At 39.4% G+C, this 22,564-nt stretch overlaps 1 protein-coding gene across 2 annotated transcripts in view; it reads right to left on the bottom strand.

The window, feature by feature from the left end:
- The window catches only part of LOC308247866 (histone-arginine methyltransferase CARM1-like), a 230,643-nt gene that overhangs the window by 2,674 nt on the left and 205,405 nt on the right, over positions 1-22,564 (bottom strand). For both annotated transcript variants that reach the window (XM_080667620.1, XM_080667621.1), the window contains exons 11-12: positions 20,803-20,940; positions 3,037-3,126 (exon numbers count right to left, since the gene is read on the bottom strand). In XM_080667620.1, coding sequence (XP_080523746.1) covers positions 3,037-3,126; positions 20,803-20,940 — 228 coding nt within the window. The remainder of the gene's footprint in view (positions 1-3,036; positions 3,127-20,802; positions 20,941-22,564) is intronic.

The raw sequence follows: 22,564 nt of genomic DNA, 5'->3' as shown, positions 1-22,564 counted from the left end.
TTCTTTAATCACCATCTGAGATGGCTATTTAGCCTGCCCTCCCATACTGATGTTAACCTTTTAGTAAAATTTACCCTTTTTGGTGGATAGTTCTCTGAGTGTTGACAAATGAGTATGACCATATACTGCCACCACTGCGATTAAGATATAGAAAAATGCCATCATTGTGAAAAATGCCCTGTTCCTCTTTATAGTAATGCTTCTCCCAACCCTAGCTTTGATCTGTTTTCTGTACCAACAGTGTTGCATTTTCCAGAATGTCAAATGAATGGAATCATATAATCTGCAGCCTTTTGAGTTCGGCTTCTTTTACTCAGCATAATATATTTGAGACTCATTTTTATTATTACAGGGTATCATTCCTTTTTTATATTGAAAATTATTCCATTTTCTGGATGGAGCACATTTTGTTTATTCATTCTCCAGCTGAGATACATTCTAGTTGTCCCAAACAAATAAAGCTACAATAAATATTTAAATATAGTTTTCATTTCCTTTGCATAAATACCTAGGAGTGGGATTGCTGGGTCATATAGTAAGTGAACATTTAACTATATAAGAAACTGTCAAAATGCTTTCCACCATGGCTGTAACATATTGCATTTCTACTGGCAATGAATGTGAATCCTGCCAGCTCTCCACCTTCACCAGCACTTGTCAAAAATCATCAAGATTTACTTTAGCCATTCCGCTAGGTGTGCTGTGGTATGCCATTATGGTTTTAACTTTCACTTCCCTAATGACTCATGATGTTGAGCACCTTCTCATATAATTTGCTATTATGTCTTTTTGATAAAGTGTCTGGTCAAATCGTTTGCCTTCTGAAAAACTGTTTTTGTATTATTGGGCTTTTTTGAGAGTATTACATCACTAATTCTTTTTATATTCTGGATACTAGCTTTTCTGCCAAGTATGTAATTTCCAAATATTTTCACCCAATTTGTGACTTATTTTTTATCCTCTTATGCCTTTCAAAGATCACAAGTTTTAATTTTGATAAAGTATAATGTATCATTTTTTTCTATTCATGAATTGTGTTTCTGGTGTCATATTTAAGAAATGTTCGTTTAACCCAAGGTCACAAAGGTTTTCTTTTATGTTTTCTTCCTAAAAGTATTATATATCTTTTTAGGTTTTACATTTTAATCTCTCATCTTCTTTGAGTTAATTTTTATAGATGGTGTGAAATATGGATGAAAGCTCACTTTTCATTGCATACGGATATCCAATCATTCCAGCACCAATTTTGAAAGACTCTATTGAACTGCCTTTTCAACTTTGTTGAGAATCAAACAATATAGATGTTTGGTCTATTTGTGACCTCTGTTCCACTCCATCTGTCTACATGTCATCCTTTCACCAGTCCATACTGCACTTCCTTGATTACGGTAGCTTTATATTAAGTTGTGAAATCAGGTTGCTATTACTCTGTTTATCTTTTACAGGGGAGTCACATTTTTAAGCATTTTCATCTGCTTAATTAAATATGTCAGTCAGACTTGCTGCTGAGAGAGAGAAAAGGGGGGAAAGAAAGGCACCTGCCCTTCACTCAACAGTCCATCCGTTCTGGCAGGGCATGGCCATACGGGCATCTTAACAAGCTCGCACTTTGCCCTTGCGGCCACAGCGTTAGTGCCTTCACCCAAAGCAGGTGCTGGCCAAAGCCGAGCACAAAGCCTTCTCTAGGTGGGTTTGTGGTAAAAACCTTGTTCTTGTAAGATGAAGTAGAAGTGGGAGTCGGGTTTATATGGTTCCTGCATTCAAAAGGTGAGTTTTCTAAAACCCTCCAGACATCTGTTTTCTTTTCCAAAATTGAAATGATTCTCTTTGGAATGAACTACAAATCATTACCCATTTACCTTATTGAGAGAGTTGGAGAGCAGAGGGAAGGAAGGAAAGGGAGGAAGAAAGGAGGAAACTCACATTTATTGAGCACTAATTACTGGGACATGGTATGGGAATTCTTGCCGTCTCCCAGTGAGGTTTGCATTGTTTATCCCATTTTATAGATGAGAAAACTGAGGCCTAGGCAAGTTAAATAGTACTAGTCTGCTCTCTCAGGCCAAAACCCGTGTCCTTCCCTTTACATGGCAGGAGCATGTAAATGAGGGATGGGAGCGAGGACTCCTCCCAGGCCTCAGAATTAAAGATGAGATTCACATACTTAATTGGCAGTGGATTTCAAAAATCATACCAAGTGTAACACCTGGCACACCCCACACAAAACTTTAGCTTTGCCTGTTTTTTCCCCTCCCCTGCCTCAAGGTCAAAATCTCATTTTCCCATCTCTGCCAAAGAATTCTTGTTTGGTTTCCTGAGTTCCCTCTTCTCTTCAAGCTTTTGAGTGCTATAGAGACATAATGCTTTGAATAAAAGCCTTAGGGAGACATTATAATATGCGAGACAAGTCTCCTTTTAATAAGGAAGAAGAGTAACCATGTCCAGTGCTTTTATTTGTGTGGCTGATTTCATGTGTGGATTTTTAATGACCTCATACTGAACTGTTGTAAAGATTGGAAGTTTTCCCAGAAACCTGTGTTGTATCTGTCTCATTGTGGCAAGTTCTTTGTGTCAGACAAACTCTGCACACCTTTTAGAGAAGTATGTCCTGGCTTACATGACCTCAGAAAAAGTCTCAAAAATATACTTTAAATGGACTCATGTGTAACATGTAATTGGAATACTCAGTGAATGAAGGTCATAGGAGGTCATCCTTAAACCCTGCAGATCAGAAAAGCAAATGCCAGAAGAAGAGTGACCTTGCCTGAGGTCACACAGCTCGTTCCAGCACAGCTGAACAAGAATTCACTTTGTGGAGCTCTCTGTTTTAGGGCCAGATTGTTAAATACTGAATTTGGTTTCATACCACAAAACATATTCAACGCAATATCAGGAACAATGTCTCCTCGGAGAGGAAGAGTAGAGGCTTGTTCTCCTCTGAGGAAAGATGGAAGTATTCTGACCCTCTCTACCTGGTCATGTGGTCAATTGAGACTTTGTATGCATAAGTGTGAAAGGGATGAAAACATTTCTTACCTGAAGAAAGGGTTCTTTAAATCGAGGATGTTCCCAGATCTGAAGCCCGTTTGGTTTACCAGTGCCACGATCTGAATGTCATAGCTCTGTCTGTATGGCAAAACCAAGCAAATATACACATATCATCTCCCAAGGCTGGTCAGTTACTCACATACATCTAGAGCATCTTCTACACATACCTACTTCATGAGGGTTTTAAGTGTACATATTAATCTTATACACATCCAAGTGTATTTATGTATTTATTTAGATGCCATTAATGTTAGTGAATGCAATTAAAGTCTTTATTTGTTAGAAGACTTTAACAGTTATAATTTCTTGATCTAAAAATTACAAAGGTAATGGTATTCTGAATGGTCAAAATGATGTTTTTGACAAAAACAAAAAGCTTTAGCAACATCAATGACAGAAATGGCTTTAAGTAACAGATACACTTTACGGGTCACCATTGTATCAATACAACCTTAATCATGAAAGGATTGTCTAAATTAAAATAGCAACCTCACGTAAAACAGCTAACAAATGTGATTGGTTTTAAGAGGGCTCAGATGAAGGCTCATACAATTATAGTAAGAGGAAGTGGCTGATAAAAACAAATAATATGACATATTCTTGATGATTAACCTTGAAGGGACCTGTTTATAGGATTTTTATTAGTCATTCCCAAGAATATATGTATTTCTTCTGATTATAAGTGTTAAGTATTCACTATAGAAAAAATGAGAAAATAAGAAAAAAACAGAAATAAAATAACCCATAATGCCACTAGATGAAAATTTAGTTAACATTACAGAGTATTTCCCTTCTGTTTTTTCTTGTATGTATTTATAGATGTAAATTTTTACCAAAATGATGCTTAAAAAGACCTTCATACCTCTTATTTTACTTAACATTAGCAAGTGGTTATTCTATAATTCTTGAAAATATGTTTCTCAATAGCATAATGTGCATATAGCATGATTTATTTAATAATTCCCCATTGCTAAATATTTATATTTTATAATAAGGTATTACTCATAGTAACACAAATCTAGTTTTATGACAGAAATTCTGCTGCACAGGACATTCTTGCAATACATCTCTGTGTCCTATCTATGACTATTTTCTTGGAATAAACTCACCAGGCTAAAGCACGTAGATGTATTTAAGGTTCCCAATACCTACTGTTAGAATGTCTTCAATTACTTCCTCACTGACAAAGTATGACAGTGTTAATTTCATTACACCTTTTCCAATTCTTAATATTTAAATGTTTGGGGTTAAAATATTATTCATTATTTAATTCAAATTTCCTTAATTACGAGGTTTCCTTTTTCAAGTCCAGAAATTAGTGATATAAATTCTTCCACCCCCACTCCCACCTTGTCATTGCCAATAGTGACGTGAGTAGGCTTAAATATAATGTCAGATCCTGTGTGACCGACCAGTATCTCAACTTTTAGATTTTATTGGTGCCAAACAAAATAAGAGGAAAACATAGCCATACATTTTTGTAAAAATCAATTATGTCCTTTGCTCCTGTTTTGATTTATCTAGTTGATTCAGCACTTCTTTGTTTTAAGATGTTTAAGCCAGGAAGCCTACAGTTAGTAGTTCCCTACTGTGATACTTGATGGCAGATTTGAGGTGAACCGGACATTGGGACAATGAGCTCCTTAAAAGAGGCGCAACCCTTGCTGGAATCACAGAAAGGCTGAGAGATCAGCCTGGTAAAGAACTCAGGGAGGGCCCTGGGTGGTGTGGTCCAGTAGGTTGGGCATCATCTTGTGCACTTGCTGGTTAGATTCTGGTCATGGCACATGCCCCTCGATGCCCGGTAGGTGGCATGCAGGAGGCAGCCAATCGATGCTTCTCTCTCTCTCTCTATCCCCCCCCTTTCCTCTTTCTCTTAAAAAAAAATCAGTAAAAAATCTAAAAATAAACAAAGAAAGAAGTCAGGGAGGGACACACCTATACATTTTGCCAAATGAAAGATACCTCCTTAACAATATTTGAAGTAATTAATAAAGAACTCTGAGGTATGTGCAAATGTGTATGCTTATGGATGCACATGGGAGTCAGATTCGTCACAACTAAGAACTGAATGGTTCCTGCTGTGGTTGGGAAAAACAGTCAGTAAAGTTTTGCTATAGGGTCTTTTAGCAAGGCTCTTTTCAGAATACCAGGTATGATCCTTTACAGTCCTTTTCAGTCACATTGTCCTTTACAGTCACTTTTCACAGCCCACTCTTCTTCCTTACCCACAATCTAAGTCCCACCTTCCCTAACAGAAAAAAAGAAAGCTTCAGGTCACCTCATGGCATGCCATGGCTCAGTTTGGTCAGTGAAAGCTGAGATTTGTCCTCAAAGCCCTTTGATGAGTGTTTGTGTGTTGGCGGGGGGAGATGGTGGTGGTGGTTAGGGTGTGAGCAGGGGGATGGTTAGGTTCACTGATTTGATAGTGATTAACTAACCAAGGGAAATGTGACCTCACCTAAAATTTTAGGAAAATAATGCACTTTTCTATCCCAGGATAGTGTTATGCTAGTGCATAACTCCTACCCAGGAGGCCAAGTGCAAACCCCAAAATTAATGTGCAATAATTAAATAACCAGTAACAGATAATCTTCTAAAACTATCCTTAAGCCGAAACCGGTTTGGCTCAGTGGATAGAGCATCAGCCTGCGGACTGAAAGGTCCCGGGTTCGATTCCGGTCAAGGGCATGTACCTTGGTTGCGGGCACGTCCCCAGTAGGGGGTGTGCAGGAGGCAGCTGATTGATGTTTCTCTCTCATCGATGTTTCTAACTCTCTATCCCTCTCCCTTCCTCTCTGTAAAAAATCAATAAAATATATTAAAAAAAAATAAATAAAACTATCCTTAAATAGGGCCTTAAATAATTATCAATTCTTTTGAATCTATTATTTGGCAATGTGTATTAAAAACAAACAAATAAAATATCCTAGTTCTTTGCCATTTTAAATCTTACAAAGACAGCTCTGGCCAGGTGGCTCGGTTGGATGGAGCTTGTCCCATACACCAAAAAGATGTGGGTTCAAATTCTGGATCAGAACACATGATACATAGGTTTTGGGTTTGATTGGTGGTGGGGGAGTGTATGGGAGGCAACTAATCGATGTTTCTCTCTCACATTGACCTCTCTCTATCTCCTCCCTCCCTCCCTTCCTCTCTCTCTAAAAGCAGTAAAAATATATCCTCAGGTGAGGATTAAAAATACATATAGTATATGTAAATCTTATGGAGACAGAGCAAGTGACATAAGTGGGGATATAACTTAGTTCAAGGTTTGAATACAAAAATCATCACTCTATATACCAATATTTCTTTTGTAATATTCAACAAGAATTAAAAACTTGGGAACATAAGTGGAAGATGTCTTTTCTGGAAAATGTGGTAATTAATGATAATTTCATCTTAGAGAAAACAGAAGGTGCAAGAGTGAGACAGCATAGGGCTGACCATCAAAGAAGAATGGGATGGAGAAACAGACGTTGTGGGAAGTGTCGGGGGGAAATGGCCCAAGTCACCTGTGGAGTTACTGATAAAGGAAAGAATGAGCACGTCAGCGGCAGGCATGGACTCTAGATCAGCGTTCTTCAAAGGGGCTTGAGTGTGCCCCCAAGAGGATATAGAACAACACACTGGGGTGTGGAAGAAAATATTGGACAGTTATTTTTAATTTTTCCAGTTAGTTGTTATTGTGAATTGAATTGTGTCCTGCCAAAATATAGGCTCATGTCCTAACCCCTATTGTCTGTGAATAGGGTCTAATTTGGAAATAGGATATTTGCACCTGTAACGAAGTTTAAATGAGGTCATACTGGATTAGGATGTGCCCCAAATACAATGACTGGTGTCCCCATAAGAAGAAAGCCCAGGCCAGTGTGGCTCAGTTGGTTTGCATTTGTCTGGTGCACCAAAGGTTTGCCAGTTTGATTCCCAGTCAGGGCACATACCCGAGTTATGGGCTGGATCCCTGGTGGGGGACGAGTGGGAGACAGCCGTTTGATGGTTTGCTCTCACATCAATGTTTTGTTCTCTCTCCCTCTCCTTCCTCTCTCTCAAAGAAACAATAAAAATCTTAAAAAAAAGAAGAGGAGGAGAGAACACATAAAGATACACACAGGAAGGAAGGCCAAGTAAAGACAGGCAGAGACTGAATGATGCAGCTACAGGGAACAGCAAGGGTTGCTGGGCACTACCAGAAGCTGAAAATCACAGAAAACCTTCTTGCCCGGAGCCTCCAGAGGCAGCATGGCCGTGCTGACATTTTGATTGCAGACTTCCAGGCTCCAGAAGTGCAAGAAAATAAATTTCTGTTGTTTTAAGCCAACTGGTTTGTAGTAATTTGTCCCACCAGCCCTAGGAAACTAAGGCAGTTGTTTACCAAATACATGTTGAACATTAGTGAATTTACTGGGTGGATGCAGGATTCTAATCACCAGCTAGGAGTTAAGCATCGGTCATGTTCACACAGCTTCTCAGGTTCTGCAAAAGTAAGATTCTGTTTGTACCTTAAATAATGTGGTTTAACATTACTAAGTATAATACTAATCATGTGCTGGGAGATTCTCAGTAACATTATAGAACAAAGAAATGTCACTTAACACTACACCAGCACACACTACTACTTCAGAATGCCTTACTGTGCACAATAATTCCTTCGGATGCAGCTGTCCAAATATATAGCTATCTTAGGTGCAGTCCAAGGTAGACCATTCAGAGTGGCACTTGAAGCTTTCAAAAGCTTTAATAGTTTGATCAGCATTTCTTTTAATTCTGTAAATCACAAAGTTTGCCAAACTATCTGCAAACCAAATACCCTGGCAAACCTGGGTACAGAGTCCATCACAGGGATCTCAAACCCATAAAGTATGTTTCAAAACATTCTGGCACAGGATAGGTGGCTGAGTTAGACCCAACAATCAATCTATATTTAATTTTCAGTTCATTCTTTTTATTTCTGGTTTTGTATATCTTATATACATTATATGAGTTTCTTCTATATGTGTGTATATAGAGACATGTTTATGCATCTGTATATTAGCATATATATCCACCTATATAGAGAGCTTAGGTTGGTGCTTTCTATTATTATTATCGTAGAACATATACATAATTAAAAGAGAAATACTAGTATACTTGGGAAGCACATACATGAAGTGTTTTTACTCATAGGTCCACATTATTAAAAAACGTTGGAGACCATATCTGTAAACTTTAGGGATATAAATTTCATAAAGTTCATAAAAAAACGTAAGTTCTACTTTATTGTCCAGAGCAATAAAATGAGTGACAGCTCAAGAATGATGGCAGGCTGTCAAAAATAAAATGCTAACAATACAATCACAAATGGGGAGGAGGGGGAGAAAAGGTCAGTCATTGTCACACCTGTGTGGTTGCAGAGGGAGTTCTCCCAGGAGGTCAGAGTTTAAAAGATTATTTGACAATATATGAGGGGAGATCCTATCCAAGGCAGAACAAAGACATAGCACCTTACTGGGAAAATAGTGTGAAAACACAGACATTCAGAAAGTGCTGAGGTCTATAGAAATACTGAGAAAAACAATCATTATAAAACAAAAAATCTGAGCTGCGGGCTTGGACGCGGAGTCTGCGCCATCTTGATCCGGAAAGTGGAGCTTATCTGAAGCCTGAGAATCCACAACTGCGGCACCCCAGGAACAGCTGCGAGCCCCAGAACAACGCTCCCCAACTGGCGCAACCACACGGGTTCAGAGAAGCTCTACACTCCACCACGGAAAGGTCAGATTTCGCCTGGGATAAGGTGAGGTCTCTGGTCCCGGCGGGAGAGAGGAACGCGCGTTTTGCGGGAGCTGGAGGACCAGGGAAGTCTGTGCCTAGAAAAATCCGTGGCTGTAGGGGCTGGCGTGATCTGTGACTGTGGAAAGGGGTCCTCAGAGCTGCTAAGAGAAGGGCACTCTAAAAAGCAACCCATTTTGATCTGAAGTGCAGGGACACCCTAAGAATTTCAGGCAGTCCAGACTTACGCGCAGCCCGTGCGCTCCCTGGGTGCCTGTGCTTACTCGCAGTCCCGGAGTTCGCACACTTAGGCTTTTTCCTCTTCAAATCCCTGCTTCTGATTACTAAGCCCAATACATAGGATCACCCAGTTGGGGACACCCTGGGAGACTGCAGGGGAAGGTTGTTTTTCTGGAACCTGGGGATCGGAGCGGGGAGTGACCATCAGAGAGTCAGCTCTGAGGCAGACCACTCCCACAGGCCCCAGTGCCACAGGGAAAGAAGGCTCTAACACTGCCTAGAGAGGCCATAGATAGACCCGGAAGTCAATCCAGAAACACTGCCACCCAGGGGCTGAATCACAAATTGACTCTTGTGTAATCAAAAATAAAGGAATACGAGAAATTAAGACACACCGCCTGCTTAAAATCAGGACTGGCTTACAACACCGAAGAGCAGTGGATCGCAGGGAACTGCAATACTGTCTGGACTGAGAAACAGGTGTGCCAAACAGAAAAACAGAGGAAGTGAATGACCTTCACTACTCCACATTTTATTTTTACCTTTTATTTTTTTTATTTTTTTATTTTTTTTTAATTTTCATTTTTTGCATCTTTTAATCAAGAAACTTTTTTTTTTCTTTTTTCATCACTTGATTTTGCCTTTTTAATGATTACATTTTTATTTTCAATCCGTATTATTACTACTGCTATTTTATCTTTTTTTTTTATTTTTTTAAAGTGTCATTTTATTTTCTCTTCATTTTATTTTGGGATTAGGGTTCTACATTCTATTTTTTATCTTTCCTTTAGCATCGTTTTACTCTATCTCAACTCTACCTTTAGGCCATCACTCTCTTCCTAACCTCCCCCTTTTCAGTGTCCTGTTTGTCTTACCCTTTTACTGCTTTAGATTTTCCCTATTCTTTCTGTTTACCCCTTGTTAAAATTTCACCCTACTTACATATCTAATCTCCAATCCCCTGCTCCAAGTCCACATACACCTCTCCCTTCGCTGTCTGAGTTATCCATAAACTTGTCCTTATCTCTGTCCTTTTGTTGTTGTTTGCTTGAATGTAGATTATATCCAATTTTTATGCTTTTTTTGTGAGATTGTTTTGCTTATTCTTCTTTTGTTTATTCTTTTGTTTGTTTTGTGCTTCAGCTTAACCTTGCCTCACTCCATATTAGTTGGTGTTGTAGTTTGTACTAATCCCCAGGCACTTGTTGCTGGCATTTGCTGGGATTAGTGATTGTTCTATTGGAGTTTTATCCCCAATATATATAGTCTGTTCCCCTTTCTCTCTTAGTCAATTTCTTGTCTCTTACTTTTTTTTTTTCTCTTTACTTTCCCTTTTCCCAATTTCATTTTCACACTCCTTTTTTCTTTTTTTCTTTCTTTCTTTCTTTTTTCCTCTTCTTCTTTCTCTCCTATCACCTAATTTGCCTTTCTCTGGTGGTCACCTTTATTGGAGGTTATTAATATCGTGAATACATTCCTGTTCAGTGCCTTGTGAGTTGTGCCTGGTAGTGCTGTATTTTGTGCCTTTAAATCAACCCAGGAGAGAGAGAACTACATAACCAGACACCCAGAGAAGAGAGACCATGGGGAGACAAAGAAGCAGCCCGCATATGAAAGAAAAGCAGGCATCACCAGAAAAGGAAGTAAACGAAATGGAGGCAAGCAACCTTCCAGAAAAAGAATTCAGAGAAATGGTCATAAGGTGGCTGAAAAGAATGGAAGACAAATTCGACAATATGAGCAAGAACCAAGAGGAAATGAAGAAGAACCAAGAAGAAATGAAAAATGACATCGCTGCTGTAAAGAACTCAATAGAAAGCATCAAGAGTAGACTAGAAGAAGCAGAGGACCGCATCAGTGAGCTAGAAGACAAGATGGAAAAAAATACCCAAGAAAAGCAACTTCTAGAAAAAAAAATTAAAAGGCAGGAGGAGAGTCTAAGGGAACTTTGGGACAACATGAAACAAAACAACATCCGCATAATAGGGGTTCCAGAAGGAAAGGAAGCTGAGCAAGGAATAGAAAACCTCTTTGAAGAAATAATGACAGAAAATTTCCCAGATATAGGGAAGAAAAAACCCACACAAATCCAAGAAGCTCACAGAGTCCCAAGCAAAATGAACCCCAAAAGACCGACGCCAAGGCACATTATAATTAAATTGGCAAACACCAACGACAAAGTAAGAATCTTAAAAGCAGCAAGAGAGAGACAGAAAGTTACATACAAAGGAACCCCCATCAGACTAGCAACTGATTTCTCAACAGAAACTCATCAGGCCAGAAGGGAATGGAATGAAATATACAAAGTCATGCAAAGGAAGGGGCTGAATCCAAGAATACTGTACCCAGCAAGGCTGTCAATCAAAATTGAAGGTGAAATCAGGAGCTTCACAGACAAAAAAGGACTAAGGGAATTTATTACCACCAAACCAGCAATGCAAGAAATGCTAAAGGGTCTACTGTAAAAAAAAAAAAAAAAAAAAAAAAAAAAAAAAAAAAAAAAAAAAAAAAAAAAAAGAAAGAAAGAAAGAAAGAAACAGGAAGCGAAGAAGTAACACAGGGGTAAAGAATAGGAATGGCGACAAATAAGTACCTATCAATAATAACTTTAAATGTAAATGGATTAAATGCCCCAATCAAAAGACATAGGGTAACGGATTGGATAAGAAAACACGACCCATATATCTGCTGTCTACAAGAAACCCACCTCAGAAAAAAAGACGCACACAGACTGAGGGTGAAGGGATGGAAAAAGGTTTTCCAGGCAAATGGAACTGAAAAAAAAGCTGGGGTAGCAATACTTATTTCTGACAAATTAGATCTCAAACTGAAGGACATAACAAGAGATAAGGAAGGCCATTTCATAATACTAAAGGGAGCAATCCAACATGAAGAAATAACTCTGGTAAACATATATGCACCCAATACAGGAGCACCCAAATACATAAAAAAACTCCTGGAGGATATCAAGGGAGACATTGACAGCAATACAATCATAGTAGGAGACTTTAATACCCCACTATCACCATTGGACAAATCCTCTAAACAAAACATCAGCAAAGAAACATCAATCCTAAATGACTCACTAGACCAGATGGAATTAATTGACATCTTCAGAACATTTCACCCCAAAGCCACAGAATATACATTCTTCTCAAGCGCACATGGGTCATTTTCAAAGATAGACCATATGTTGGGACATAGGCAAAGTCTCTTCAAATTCAAGAAGATAGAAATCATATCAAGCATCTTCTCAGACCACAGTGGCATAAAACTGGAAATCAACTACAATAAAAACAACCCAAAGAAATCAAACACATGGAGACTAAACAGCATGCTATTAAACCATGACTGGGTTACCAGAGAGATCAAAGAAGAAATAAAAAACATCATGACAACAAATGACAATGAAAACACTACAATCCAAAATCTATGGGACACAGCGAAAGCAGTCTTGAGAGGGAAGTTCATAGCTCTACAAGCCTACTGCAAAAAACAAGAAACAGGGGTAATAAATTACCTAACCCAACAACTCAAAGAGTTAGAAAAAGAGCAACAAGAAAAGCCCAGTGTAAGCAGAAGGAAGGAAATAATAAAGATCAGAGCACAGATAAACGACATAGAGACCAAAGAAACAATACAAAAGATCAACAAAACCAAGAGCTGGTTCTTTGAAAGGATAAACAAGATTGATGAACCTCTAGCCAGGCTCACCAAGAAGCAAAGGGAGAGGACCCAAATAAACAAGATCAGAAATGAAAGAGGTGAAATAACAACAGATCCCGCCGAAATACAAAGGATTGTTAAAAAATACTACGAACAACTCTATTCCAACAAACTGGACAACCTGGAGGAAATGGACATATTCCTAGAAAAATATAACCTTCCAAAACTCAATCAGGAAGAATCTAAACAGCTCAACATGCCAGTAACTATGGAAGAAATTGAAGCAGTCATCAAAGAGCTTCCGGCAAACAAAAGCCCGGGGCCAGAAGGCTTCACAGGAGAGTTCTACCAAACATTCAAGGAAGAACTAAAACCTATCCTCCTCAGACTATTCCAAAAAATTCAAGAGGAAGGAACACTTCCAAGCTCCTTCTATGAAGCCAGCATCACCCTAATACCAAAACCAGATAAAGACAACACAATGAAAGAGAATTACAGGCCAATATCCCTCATGAATGTAGATGCCAAAATCCTCAACAAAATTCTAGCAAATAGGATCCAGCAGTACATCAGAAAGATCATACACCATGACCAAGTAGGGTTTATCCCAGGAATGCAAGGATGGTTCAATATCCGCAAATCAATAAATGTGATACATCACATAAACAAATTGAGAGATAAAAATCACATAGTCATATCAATTGATGCAGAAAAAGCATTTGACAAAATCCAACACCCTTTCTTGATAAAAACTCTCAACAAGGTGGGAATAGAAGGATCATACCTCAACATCATAAAAGCTATATATGATAAACCCACAGCTAACATCATACTCAATGGGCAAAAACTAAAACCATTTCCCCTAAGAACAGGAACAAGACAGGGATGCCCACTCTCACCACTCCTGTTTGACATAGTACTGGAAGTATTAGCCACTGCAATTAGACAAGAAGAAGAAATAAAAGGCATCCAAATTGGAAAAGAAGAAGTAAAGCTGTCCTTATTTGCAGATGACATGATATTGTACATAAAAAACCCGAAAGACTCCATCAAAAAACTAACAGACTTAATAAATGAATTCGGCAATGTAGCAGGATACAAAATTAACACCAAGAAATCTATGGCATTTCTATACACCAACAATGAACTTACAGAAAGAGAGACTAAAAAAGCAATCCCATTTTCCATCGCACCAAAAAAATTAAGATACTTAGGAATAAACCTAACCAAGGAGGTAAAAGACCTATATGCGGAAAACTACAGGACACTGAAAAAAGAGATAGAGGAAGATGTAAACAGATGGAAGAACATACCATGTTCATGGATTGGTAGAATCAACATCATTAAAATGTCCATACTACCCAAAGCAATCTATAGATTCAATGCACTCCCCATTAAAATACCAACGGCGTATTTCACAGACCTAGAAAGAACTCTCCAAAAATTCATCTGGAATAAAAAAAGACCCCGAATAGCCACAGCAATCCTGAGAAAGAAGAATAAAGTAGGAGGGATCTCAATACCAGATTTCAAGCTGTATTACAAAGCCATTGTCATCAAAACAGCCTGGTACTGGCACAAGAACAGACATATAGATCAATGGAACAGAATAGAGAATCCAGATATCGACCCAAACCAATATGCGCACTTAATATTTGACAAAGGAGGCATGAGCATACAATGGAGTCAAGACAGTCTCTTTAATAAATGGTGTTGGGAAAATTGGACAGATACATGCAAAAAAATGAAACTAGATCACCAACTTACACCATACACAAAAATAAACTCAAAATGGGTACAGGACTTAAATATAAGACGGGAAACCATAAAAATACTAGAGGAATCCACAGGCAGCAAAATCTCAGACATTTGCCAAAAGAACTTTTTCAGTGATACTGCCCCTAGGGCAATGGAAGCCAAACAGAAAATAAACAAATGGGACTACATCAAAATAAAAAGCTTTTGCACAGCAAAAGAAACCATCAACAAAACAACAAGAAACCCCACTGTATGGGAGAACATATTTGCAAATGGTATCACTGATAAAGGTTTAATTTCCAACATCTACAGGCAGCTTATACAACTTAATAAAAGGAAGATAAATGATCCAATAAAAAAATGGGCAACGGACCTAAATAGAAGCTTTTCGAAAGAAGACAGAAGGAAGGCCAAGAGACACATGAAAACATGCTCAAAGTCACTAATTATCCGAGAGATGCAAATCAAAACAACAATGCGATACCATCTCACACCTGTCAGAATGGCTATCATCAACAAATCAACAAACGACAAGTGTTGGCGAGGATGCGGAGAAAAAGGAACCCTCGTGCACTGCTGGTGGGAATGCAGACTGGTGCAGCCACTGTGGAGAACAGTATGGAGTTTCCTCAAAAAACTGAAAATGGAACTCCCATTTGACCCAGTAATCCCACTCCTAGGAATATATCCTAAGAAACCAGAAACACCAATCAGAAAGGATATATGCACCCCTATGTTCATAGCAGCACAATTTACAATAGCTAAGATTTGGAAACAGCCTAGGTGCCCATCAGCAGATGACTGGATCAGAAAACTATGGTACATCTACACAATGGAATACTACGCTGCCGTAAAAAAGAAGGAATTACTACCATTTGTAGGCACTTGGATGGAATTAGAGAACATTATGCTAAGTGAAATAAGCCAGTCAATGAAAGAAAAATACCACATGATCCCACTCATTTGGGGATAATGAAAAACATTATAAACTGATGAACAAAAAGATAGTTACAGAGGCAGTAAAGCATCAAACAGACTGTCAAATTACAGTGGTAAGGTTAGGGAGAGGTGGGGGAAATAAGAGATCAACTGAAGGACTTATATGCATGTATATAAGAGTAACCAACGGATGCAAAACATTGGGGGGTGAGGGCATGTATGGGAGTGGGGTGGGGGTGGGGGGCAATGGTAAGATATGTACACATATAATACCTTAATAAAAATTTGAAAAAAAAAAAAAAGGCAAAAAAAAAAAAAAAATAAAACAAAAAATCTGATGAGATACAATGAGAGTAAGAGAGAGAATAAGGGAAGAGGAAGTGGATACAACTAAGACATACTGTGGACCTACTATGTGTTAATTACTATTTTCTCTCCTTCAGTATTTGCAAAAGCCTAGTGAGCTAATTATTATAAATTCTACATTACAGATGATGAGGTCAGGAAACTGGGGTGCTAGTACTAAAGAAACTAGACAGAACCAGGACACATGAGACCCCCAAACCTGGCCTCATTCACTACACAAGGCAACTGGTCTAGTGAGATAAAGAACTTCCTCCCACCCTCCTTCCCTTTCTTCCTCCTGCAAAGTAGAGTATGCCCAGGACATTTTAGGGTCTCCTTTCAATTGCACCAGACTAAGTTCTTAATAAGAAAGGGATCATCTGCTTCTCAGTCCTTCATTCAGATGTTCACTCCACAATATTGCAGAGTCTCTGGAATGTAATAAGTGAAGAGGGATACACTACAGAGTAAGACTCAAGCCCTTTTTTTGGGAAGCTCACATAAAGGCAAATAACAGCAAGCAACGGCGGTGCAACAGTAAGGGATGGAGAACTGTGGGAGCCCTGGGAATCATGAGGCAAGTGTGCGAGGTAAATGGTTTGCTTCCTTCCTACCTATTAGGGAAACAAAGGAGAAAAGGGTAGAAAAATATGACTGATAATGCAACCCAAGATATGTCAGAACAAGTAATGAAAGAATAAGATGACTTGAAATTACTTACCTAATTATACCCTAAGGTACCTTAAAAACATAAATATTTGAAAGCAAAAGATTGTTAATACTGGTTTGCACAAAGCAGGAAAGGCAAAGTCCAAAACTCAAGGCAGATGTTGGCTGCTGCTACTGAGCACTTTTCTTTTTTTAATAACTGGTCATTAAACAGATGGTTTATAAGGATTTTGGAAGAAAGTGGTAACTTCCATGATGAACATGGCACAAATCAGCATTTCCCACTTTTCCTCCTGGAAGCTACCCAAAAGCAAGGAGAAGAGAAAGATACTATAGACTGCAGACTTCATTTTCTGTAAAATCAGGAGAAAGATATAATCTGCTGTCTCCAACGTATGTGCAAGGCCTGTAAAAGCACTTGCAATTGGTTGTAAGCCACACGAAATAAAAAATACAGAAATGTAAAGAAGGGCAGAAGAGCTCAGGGACAGCACATCTCAGAAAATGCTTGCAATAACAAACTCCCTGACAGCAAAGAGCATTTTCTGAAATGCAAAAGCTTGTGGCAAAGGGGGTCAAAAAAGGAAGCATGTTCTGAAGTTTACCCTTGACTGCACCCATCCTGTAAAAGATGGAATCATGGATGCTGCTATTTTGAGCAGTTTCTTCAGGGGAGAATCAAAGTGAATGAAAAAGCTGGGAATAAAGGTGGAGAGGTCATAACTACTGAAAGAAGCAAGAGCAAGATCACGGTAACTTCTGAAGTGCCTGTTTCCAAAAGGTATTTGAAATATCTCACCAAAAAATATTTGCAGAAGAATAATCTCCATGACTGGTTGTACATTGTTGCTAACAGCAAAGAGGCTTTACGGATTGCGTTACTTCCAGATTAACTAGGATGAAGAAGAGGAAGATGATGATTAAAACTCACTTATTTGACACATTTTGTATGGGTTCTTGAATAAAACTTGAGAATCAAAAAGAAAAAGCTTTATTCCTTATTTGTAATATCTTACGCAGGAATTGGGGTAAGAAGACTTTGGCAGAAATGCTCTTAGAACTAAACATGTGGAATGATCTAAAGACTCAGAGGAGCCATATTTGCAGGAAGCAGAATGACTCTGTGGCAGCACAGAACGAGAGAGTGTGAGTGAGAAAGACAGATAGCATGAAGACAATCACATCTTTCTCTACCACAGGAACTTCTTTCTTGTAAATTGCTGTTTAGAAGTATCCTTTTAATTGGATGATGAAAACCATAACATTAATACAAAGATACTATTAGAAAACAAGTAGAAAAAGAGCAGTGAAATTCACTAACAGATGTAAAACACGCATCAGGTAAATGATGTCTTGGCACAAATAAAATATGTGAGCAAATATTTTCTTATGAATTTTTAAAACCACATTTAAGCCCTCACTCTGTGTAGGAAGCAATAATAACCTTTATGAAAGAAGATCGGAAATACAAAAGCTCAACAAAGAGAAGGAACTGCTGATATGGAAATATCTTCGAGACGTACTATTGAGAAAATGAAGATGTATAAAACAGATATAGTATGTTACCATTGAGGTATAAAAACAGGAAAAATAAGTTTCACTAAAAACTAATAAGAACTTCATCCAATTCGCTTTATTTCCCTTTTTGGGTTATTGGACTGGGCCATGAGGGTGAAACTAGAGATTAAGCTTATCCTGAGATCACATTCAACAAAAGTCAGATCATCTTTCTGGACTGGATGGAGGATGTGGGCTGGACCTGAGTTCAGGTGGGTGGATTTTGAGCTACTTCCATAACCAAATTCAAAGGGTGCAGACTAGGCTATTCAAATTTTGAAGAAAGAATACATCCTTGGCCTCTTTCTGCTTAATAATTTTTGAATAAAAATTTGCCTATTAAATTTGCAAATCACACAAAAGAATTTTAAAAGTAAGTAAAATAATCCATTGGCTCTAGTAAGGAACTAAATATAGCATGATAAATGCACGAGTAGAACAAATATAAGAAATTGAGCCCTAGCCAGTCTGGCTCAGTGGACAGAGCGCCGGCCTGCAGACTGAAGGGTCCTGGGTTCAATTCCAGCCAAGGACACATGCCGGGTTGCAGGGGCCGTGCAGGAGGCAGCCAATCAATGATTCTCTGTCATTGTTGATGTTTCTATCTCTCTCTCCCTCTCCCTTCCTCTCTTAAATCAATAAAGAAACATATAAAAAATACATATATAAGAAATTGAACCAAAGCTGACAAAAATCAGCTGTATAGTAATATAACTTAAAATTAGATCATATAAAAATAATTTTTGTTTTAATTGACTAAACTCTCAAGTAAAATGGACCCTAAACTTAATTTAAACTTTAATTACATTATTATAAGTACAGTACTCAAAATGGCAGTGTTTGCTGTCACTCTGTACCCAGCACTTATCAGAACACATATGCTGTCCTGTATTTAGTTTTAGTGAAATATTTTAAAGCAGACAATGATAACCTGGATATTTCCAGAGGAGTGGATTTAGAATTTCAGACTATTTCAGTCACTCTTATAGAAGGAAGGAGTCGAGGATGTTAGCTTGAAGATAGAGATGGAAAGGATATTTCATAAAGCTCTCCAAATATTTGAACAACTGCCATTGGAAGGTTGGAATAGACCATTTTCTAAAAATTCAGAGACATAACTAAGATCAATTATAGGATCAACAGTAAGAATAATTTTGTAATAATTAGAGCTATCTTAAGTTTAAGACATTTATAGCCTAAGACTGTATGAAAAGTTACCTAACCTTATCAATAAATGCAAACCAAAACAACAAGATGCAACTTAAAAAATTATTTTGGGGGCTATTAGATTAGCAGAAACCATAGAGAAAGGCAACATTCAGTCTAGGGAAACATGTGGAGAAATGAGCAGGCTTAGCCACTGCTGGTGAGAGCGGCAACTGGTAGTATTTACCAGACTGTGACATGTATGTACTTGTTAATCCAGTATTTCCATTCCTAGGCATCTCATTTAGAAATCTTCATGGGCAAGCTATATGTTCAAGTATATTTAGTGCAAACCTTTTCGCAATAGCAAAGAAAGAAATACAGCTAAATATCAATCATGGAATGAAGAATAACATTATGGTATATCCATGCCCCAGACTATTATGCATCTATGAAAAGAACAAAGCAAATCCATCTGTACAAATTCGGGACTTAGTACTAAGGGAAATCTTAAGTTTCAGACTGCTAGTGAAATCTCCTTAAAAACAACAACAACCAACCCACAAGGATGTTACTTGCTGGCACACGCACAGAAAACCACCTGCAAGGACATTGACAACGGGTCACATCTGGAGAGTGAGGCAAATGGTGGGAGCATAGGGGGGCCAGAGACACTTTTGTAGTTTTGAATTCACATATGAGCATGTTAGGTTTTTGTAATTAAAGAAATAAAGAGCCCCATCAGTGTGGCTCAGTGGTTGAGCATCAACCTATGAACGAGGAGGTCACAGTCCGATTCCCAGTCCAGGCACATGCCAGGATTGCAGGCTTGATCCCCAGTGTGGGGCATGCAGGAGGCAGCTGATCAATGGTTTTCTCTCACCCTTTATGTTTCTATTTCTCTCCCCCTCTCCCTTCCTCTCTGAAATCAACAACAATGTATTTTAATAAATAGATAAAGACTTTTAAAAATGAAAGGGTTGATTTGGGAGGTGGTGAGCTCTCTGCCCATGGACTGCTCAAGCACAGGCCCAAGGAAGCGGGGTTGGTAGGGAGGGAAGACAGTTGAATGAGATGACCTTTGAGTACCCTTAATATCCTGAGAGTCCTTGACCCAGTCTGCCACTCCTCTCTCCTCTAATGCACCCAGGAGAAGCTCCAACAAGGCAAAAAGAAAAGAGAGTATATTAAAAATGAGATAAATCAAAGGAATTACTGCAGAGACCTTGTGAAACCCATTACCAGCAGGAAGCAGCCAGCCCTGTCTGACACACCATATACCACCCCTGCAATGCCGATGAATTTTATTGCTCTAAATTTGGGCTGAGTGGCTGGACAGGTGTTAAGTGAGGCCAGGGAGCTGACGTGGGATTTAAAGCACTTGGTAATTCAAGCCTTTGGCAAGAGTTCCTATGAGCTGGTGGATTTCCTTCTTTCCTCCACGGTCAGGTGGAGAACACGGCCCTTGAGTTACCCGAAGCTCCTCTTCCTCGCCACACGCAGTGCAGAGTTGACATATGCCCTGCCAGTTTTGTGGCAGAGGGTACCTGTGACATTCAGCCAGGCCTTTGGAAAGTTGCTATTTCTCAGTGCTGGAGTCTCAGGGTCCTGCCAGTTTTTTCCTGCTCCCACCCATCATGCCTACAAGCAGCGGTGGGATCACGGCTGTACTTTCCTGCTTACCGTTTATTGGCTACGAACAGCACTCTCCCTGAGAGGGTTTCCCCTTCCTTGGCAAAGAGAGGAGTCTGAAGAAGGCACCGCACCTGGTACCAGTGGGTCAGAGGCTCGGTTGGGGCTGTGGACAGCCAAACTGTTACCCTGTAGGGCAAGAAAAGAGTTGAAAGCCAATTATTTTCCAGGCCTATATTAATGGACTAGAGGCCCAGTGCATGAAATTCGTGCACTGGTAGGGTCCCTAGCGGCTGCCGGCTGCTGGCCGGGTACTCCCTCCCTTCCCCTGGACACCTGCCGCCACCGCTGCCGCCGTTGCCACTGCCACCGCAGGCCGGGGCCTCCCTCCCTTCCCCTCCCCCCCGCCCCCCGGCCGGCCTGTCCCCTGGTTGAACTCACAGAAGAACTCTGGTCGAGGGGACAATTTGCATACTATGCTTTTATTATATAGGATTGGATTGGGGACTTAGGTTGATAGGTAATTTTCATTGTTTTTGACTCATGGAACCCTTTTAAGATAATGATAGCTCACTTTATTGAGCAGTTATTATGTGCTGTGTACTGTCCCAGGAGCTTTGTGTATATTAGCCCATTAAATCTACCCAACAACCCTATGGAGTAAGCCCGGAGAGGTTAAAGGACTTGCCTAATGTCACACAGAGGGCAACTGGAGAGCCAGGCTTCCCATCCATTGACTATATTTCTGAATCAAAGTTCATGAGAAACCCAAAAAGTAACAGAGTTAAATTGGGAGCTGATTTGTTTAAGAAGTTTGGAGTCTGGGCTCTTAATGACTCATGCCAACTTGTTCAGGGGTCCTGATGAAGATCCTGGAAGCAAGAAAAACTACTGGAGCCCTAGCCAGTATGGCTCGTTAGTTGGGCATTATCCTGTGCATCAAAAGGTTGCTGGTTCCATCCCCTGTCAGGGGGCATTCAGGAGGCAGCCAACTGATGCTTCTCTTTCACATCAATGTCTGTTTGTCTGTCTGTCTCTCTCTAAAAATCAGTAAAAATCTAAAAAAAGGGAAACTACTGGAGTGCATGACCTCTACCTCCCTTCCAGCTTAGATATCCTGTGTGTGTGTGCGCACACACACACACACGAGGTAGTGTTTAAATTGAGGTTCTTCATTTCAGATGAAGAAGTGAGAACGTCTTGCTGTGCTCTGAGCACTGAGGCCACTTGCCGTGGAGCTGGCGGTGATGTTGGCTTCTAGGGAGTATGTGCATGTTAAGTGCGGGGTAAATTTTCAGTATATATTTTGACTTGAAGATTTGGGGGGCAAATTTTATATAAGTTACTAAGTAATATAAACCACTTTTATATCAAAATATACTTAGCTACATTACAAAGTAGAATGCAAATTTTCTATAGCTGTTAAAGATAACACTTTTCAAAGAAATTTCCCACTGAAAGCAGGCCACTTAAAGCTTATCGCCATTACCTCCGCAGGAACAGATTCGTTTACCTGGGATATTACTGGGGGAAAGTCTTAGGGAAAAATGTATGGAATCTTTGAATGGACATGCTTATGTGGTGTAGGAATGACTTGTACATCCTTTTCTTTCTCTCTGCCAGCCAAGGCAAGGCTTCCAGGGACCCCCTTCTCCCATGAACCCCAAACTTTATCACAGATCCACGGGCCCTTCTTTTTCGGCAGGTGCAAAGACGAGCCCGGATGGTGTTATAAGGGGTGGAGGAGGGTGTACTGTGAAGGGTTTCCTTTTGCCTGGTCATGTGACTCAAAGCAAGTCTCTTTGCTAGCGGG

The sequence above is a fragment of the Plecotus auritus genome (genome assembly GCF_963455305.1).
Source record: "Plecotus auritus genome assembly, chromosome: 5".
In the NCBI taxonomy this organism is placed as follows: domain Eukaryota; kingdom Metazoa; phylum Chordata; class Mammalia; order Chiroptera; family Vespertilionidae; genus Plecotus; species Plecotus auritus.
Note: the sequence above shows the minus strand (reverse complement) of the source record. Positions and strands in the feature narration are given on the sequence as shown.